The sequence below is a fragment of the Beauveria bassiana genome (assembly GCF_000280675.1).
Source record: "Beauveria bassiana ARSEF 2860 unplaced genomic scaffold BBA_S00005, whole genome shotgun sequence".
Classification (NCBI taxonomy): domain Eukaryota; kingdom Fungi; phylum Ascomycota; class Sordariomycetes; order Hypocreales; family Cordycipitaceae; genus Beauveria; species Beauveria bassiana.
In genome coordinates this window covers 496,577-502,202 of record NW_007930840.1, presented here as the reverse complement: position 1 = coordinate 502,202, position 5,626 = coordinate 496,577, and the positions used below count along the sequence as shown (strand labels likewise).

The 5,626-nt window shown below is 53.0% G+C and overlaps 1 protein-coding gene across 1 annotated transcript; it reads left to right on the top strand.

Moving 5' to 3' along the window:
• Positions 1-1,288: 1,288 nt before the first annotated feature.
• On the top strand, positions 1,289-3,985 carry BBA_02451 (oligopeptide transporter; the record flags this gene model as incomplete). The annotated part of the gene is made up of 7 exons (XM_008597548.1): positions 1,289-1,373; positions 1,459-2,038; positions 2,149-2,333; positions 2,390-2,976; positions 3,035-3,217; positions 3,279-3,860; positions 3,923-3,985. The coding sequence occupies 7 exons, from the start codon at positions 1,289-1,291 to the stop codon at positions 3,983-3,985; spliced, it is 2,265 nt and encodes a 754-aa protein (XP_008595770.1).
• Between the last annotated feature and the right edge of the window lie 1,641 nt (positions 3,986-5,626).

The window sequence follows — 5,626 nt, the reverse complement described above, 5'->3', positions numbered from 1 at the left end:
CCCCTCGCCCATCACCCCCCCCGTGTGTTGTTCATCTTTCCGCAACTTGTGTCGAGGAGAAGAAGAACCCGATTCCGCAGCCATTTGTGGTTTTCGTACGGGATTAAAAAAAAAGTGTGGGAGAAAGGAACCCGATCGCCGCCGTCTTTGTTCGCCGCGAGACCCTGGCATACCTGTTCCCACAGAATGGTAAGCACTGCCTCCCTCCAACACGGAACTCGGCTCAACTTATGGAGACGATTTAGAGGGGCGCGTCTGGGGCAGCGTGCCGTCGTGCATGATGTGCTTCGCTGCTTCTTGGCAAGAGGCAAAAAGCCTCGTTGATGAATGGTGGCCCGATGGCGGGAGGGTTTTTAGAAGTCCGGTGGCAAAGCTATCAATCAATCAAATCAATCAGTTGGCCCAGCCATGCCCATGCCCCCTACATAATGGCTGCGGGACAGCCAGTTTCGGAAACCACCTTTTGCTGCGTGGCGTGATAGGAACCCCTGCCTCGCCCTCGCACCGGCCGAGAGGAGGGGGGAGGTCATCTTCGGAGCTTCGGCCGGTAACGATTCCGGGCTAAATCTCCTTGTGTAAGCTAGGCCCAAGGAAACTGTACAAGCTCTCTCCTTTCAACGCGCCGCGCTTCTCGGGCGTCTAGCAGAGATAGGAAAGAGACAATGAATGCATGCCCCTTTGGCTTGGCTAGAGCTCACAAAGCCTTCTAGTGAAACTCTATTGCTTTTGTTTCCGTCTGCGTTTTTCCGACATGGGCTGGTTCTTACTATGCAGTAAGAGTAATATTGATCATGCCAAGTGGATATCTTTTTTCTGTGTTTCCTTCTCCACCATGTAATATCTTGGGGTCGCGTCAACTACTAACTAGTGTCTGTCCATGCTCCCGCGTCGGCCTAGCACCCACCCCCAGCCCGGGGGCAAATAGTCGAGAGAGAGGAAAGAAGAAAAAAAAACAGGCAATTGTTGGCCGAGGGTTCGGCTGCCAGAGCCTCATTCAGATTAGAACGAGGGATATTTTCAAAGTTATGGAGAAAATGGCTGATCAAGGACCACGCCTCATGGAGAACGATTCTGATCCAACAAGAAACCTAGAAATGTGAAAATTTGATCTTATCAGATCAATCGCTGACTGGGAGGGGGGGGACCTTTTTGTCATAACTACCTCTACTCGCTCGTCCGGCGTTGGCCCCCTCTTCTTGCATCTCGTTCCGACACTCTCATCCACGTCTGCCTGGTTGTGTGCCATTCCCGACTTTGCTGAATCTTGTTGAGTAGCATGGGCAACAAAATGGCCGACACGGTCGAGGTTCGTTTCAAGGATGACAGTGACCGCCGGGCTTCGTCTGGCGAAGTTAGCGGTCGACCGCCTTCGAGTAAGTTGGTCCTCCTCCATCTGGGCATCGTCATCGTACAACCTGTCCCCTCCCAATTACTGACAAGCCCATGTTCAACCCCCAGTCGCCAGTTCGACGCCCTCGCGCGAAGAGACGCTCGTCGCCGCTGGCATCGGCCAACGTCTCGACGACCCCGAAATGCCCTGCCTCACGATTCGCATGTGGGTTATCGGCATCGCCTTTTGCCTCATTGGCAGCGGCGTCAACACGCTCTTCACCTTTCGCTTCCCCGCCGTCACGCTCTCCCAGTCGGCCATTCAGCTGCTGTCCTACCCCGTCGGCCGCGTCTGGCACATGGCCGTCCCGGACTGGGGCGTCACCGTCCCCGGCGGCGCGCGCTACAGCCTGAACCCGGGCCCGTTCAACTACAAGGAGAATATCCTCATCTACATCCTCGCCAACCTGAGCTTCCTGACCCGGCTGAGCGCCGACGTCCTGACGGAGCAGCGCGTCTTTTACGGGCTGAACCTCGGCTGGGGGTTTGAGATTACCATAACGCTGGCGACGCTCCTGTTTGGCTTTGCTCTGGCGGGCTTGTCTCGCTCGATTATTGTCGAGCCGCCTCGCTTGATGTGGCCTGGTGTGCTGGGCAACACGGCGCTAAACTCGGCGCTGCATCCCGTCGAAAAGACTTATAAGAGCGAGTATGTTTTTTTTTCTTATATATATATATAACTGGCTTCGACTCAAAACAGTGTAAAAATGCAAAAGCTAACCAGTGCAGGGTTCCCGTTCCTACTGACATCTCCAACAGAGCCAGATACAGATTCTTTCTCATGGCGTTTGCCGTGTCCTTTATCTGGTACTGGTTCCCCGACTTTATTTTTCCCGCGCTCGGCTACTTTACGTGGGTGTGCTGGATTGCGCCCAAAAATGCCGTCGTCAATCAAATCTTTGGCATGAAGAGCGGTATCGGTCTCTTGCCATTTACCTTTGACTGTGAGTCTACTCAACATCATACATTCTCTTGACCGGCGCTAACATGTCCATCACAGGGGCGCAAATTGCATACATTGGCTCACCACTCGTCATCCCGACTTGGGCCATTCTCAACATTGCAGCCTCTCTGGTCTTTTGGATCTACATTGTCACGCCTGCCATTTACTACAGCAACACGTGGTTTACTGCCTATCTGCCGATGCAAACTAATTCCATCTACGACAACCTGGGCAAGGTCTACAACGTAACCAGAGTCATTGATAAAAAGGACGGCTTTGTGCTGGACCTGGCAAAGTACGACAAGTACTCGCCAATCTATCTGCCCGTGACATATGCTCTCAACACCTTTGGTCTCTGCTTTGCCAGTATTGCGGCGCTGATTGTGTGGCTCATTCTCGAAAAGCGTCAGGAAATCTACGAGGGCTTCTGCAACTCGTCGCTGGCCGTCACCCTGGGCCTGGCTCCCAAGACGGAAAAGACTGTCCGAGAGCAGGCGTACGGAACAGTGCCGACGTGGTGGTACCTTGTCGCCACCGCTGTTTCTATCGGGGTGGGCATCTTTGCCTGCGAGTACTACCCTGTCCAGCTGCACTGGTACGGTGTTCTCCTGGCCATGCTCATTTCTGCCTTTTTCTTTATTCCTGTAAGTTTTTTAGCACTCGCACCAGAATTGGAAGCAGGACACCCTGACCAAAAACCAGCTCGCTTGGCTCTACGCCACCACAAACATCAAGATTCAGATTGACATCTTTTGCCGCCTTGTTGCAGGATACATCTGGGAGGGCAAGGTGCTGGCCAACATTTGGTTCTTCAACATTGGCTACATTTCCGGCATCAAGGGCCTTGCCTTTGCCCAAGACTTGAAACTTGGCATTTATTGCAATGTGAGTATTGCGCGATACGTGTTTCTGTAGGCCAGGCATTGACAACATTTGACCGATGCAGATACCCCCTCGCAAGCTCTTTACCGTCCAAATCGTTGGCATCATCATGGGCACACTCGGTCAAGTCGCCGTACTAGAATGGGCCCTCAACCACATCCCCGATATCTGCACCAACAAGGCTGAAAATGGCTTCACCTGCCCCTTTTCCCGCACCCACTTCAACACGAGCATGGTTTGGGGTGCCATTGGTCCGCGCCGCTTCTTTGCCAATGGCGCCCTGTATCGAAACCTGCTCTGGTTCTTCCTCCTCGGTGCCCTGCTCCCGCCGGTGGTCTATGTGCTCAAAAATTATGCTTTTCCCAAGACCAAGTGGCTCAAGCAAATCCACATCCCACTGTTTCTGGGTGGCCTCAACTTTATCCCGCCGGCCTCGGGTACCAACTATGGCAGTTGGGCAATTGTCGGCCTCATCTTTGGTCTCTTGATCAAGCAGCGCAAGAGGCTGTGGTGGAAGCAGTACAACTTTATTCTCAGCTCGGCCATGGACTGTTCCGTGGCCATTGCGGGAATCTTGATCTTCTTTTCCATCTTCTACACGGGCGCCTCCAGCCACTTTAAGTGGTGGGGAACCGAGGTGCACAAGGTAACTGATTTCTGCTCCGTTTGCTTTTCACATGGCCAGTCGCTGACAAATATTTTCTGTAGAATACATGTGATTGGAAGGGCTGCACTTACAAGGTGTTGGCCAAGGGAGAAAAGATACATTAGTGTGATTCTCGCATGAAGCTAAGCGGCAGACGACAGCATGGCCGTCAGACTGTATATACTCGGCTTGATCTATTTGTTACTTTGTGCGACGCATGTATATACTCGTATACGAATGAACGGTTTGACTTGATCATCAATGATACTGGGTGCAAGGCGCAGTGTGGCGGGGGGGCGCAGTGTTGATTGAAACGCCTTGACCCTTGAAACGCGAGATGTGCGCGAAGTCACCCTGCCCATCGCCAAGCATGATGTGTGTGTGTCTTGAGATGATTTGCGTAAAGGAGTGCAACCTTACCAAAACTGGGAAAATGGAACAAAAGCCAAGACAAAAGCCAAGACGCTGGTGCCGTTTTCTTGAGCAAATTGTTGCATGCGGTTCGGCCAGCTCTGTGGAGCATCCCGCCATTTATGCTGCAATCCCAGCCGCAGCTTCGTCGTCTGAGCAGTTCGTGACGACGACTGCAATGCCGTTTTAGCCGAATTACGCTGGGCAAGCATTGACTGCTGTTTTCCTTGCCGAAAAAAATTCCTCAGCCCTGCATCTGTCCTCGACAAGTTCGGTCTGTGGAAAGCGGGTTGCCTTGCCTCGGCGCTTTCAACACGCTCAACGTTTTCAGTAAATACAAATGTTGAATTTTTGCACAAGAGTAAACTTGAAATCTGATTAGTCTGTCTCTTTTTGAAACCTACTCTTGAGGAGTTGAGAAGGAAAATCACGAGTTTGCCGCAGGCACACGCTAGCTTCTTCATCTACAAGCTAAGCCCCCGTCTACAAACACAGAGCTTCACGGCCGACTCGCATGACATTGCCTCATCCAGTCTCATCATCTGTTTCATGCCAAGACTGAGGCCGGGGATTCTGCCGAAGTAACCGATCCACGCGTCCCACGGGTTCTAGGCTCTGTCGGTCAAGTGTTTTGTATACGGCCTTGCTTCGTGTAAGTCGCCGTGGTCAAGCATATATATATATAGAGGCAAATGACGTCCATGAACAGGAGACTATACTCATCGACCAAGATCTCATCTACAGCCTTTAAATCTAACATCATTCACTTTACTTTACTTCACTTCACTTCTCATCTGTTCATTTTCCGGCCAAAATGAAGTTTGCCACCACCACTGTTCTTGTTTCCCTCCTCGCTGGCGCGCTGGCCGCCCCTCTTATCGATGCCGCCGGCTCTGAGCAGCGCGACTTGTCCGACGCCCGCGCCGCCGCCGCAGTGGCGGACCTTTATACGCTCAAGACCCGTGCGGCCGAGGATACTCAGACTGCCGTCGAGGCCGTCGACGACGCTGACGATGATGATGATGAGGAAGACGAAGAGATTGCCCTGGACAAGCGCGAGCCCAAGAAAAAGGCCAAGGGCGCAAAGAAGGGTGCTGCCGGTGCCAAGAAGGGTGCTGCCAAGAAGGGCGCTGCCGCGGCCGGGGCGTCTGGTGATGCTAAGAAGGGTGCTGCCGCCGCTGGGGCGGCTGGTGGTGCAAAGAAGGGCAAAGGCAAGAAAGGTGGCAAGAAGAATGGCGGAGCTGCCAATAATGGTGCTGCGAACAATGGCGCTGCGGATGCTGCCGACAAAGGCGCTGCCGACAAAGGCGCTGCCAATAGCGGTGCTGCCAACAACGGTGCTGCCAACAACGGTG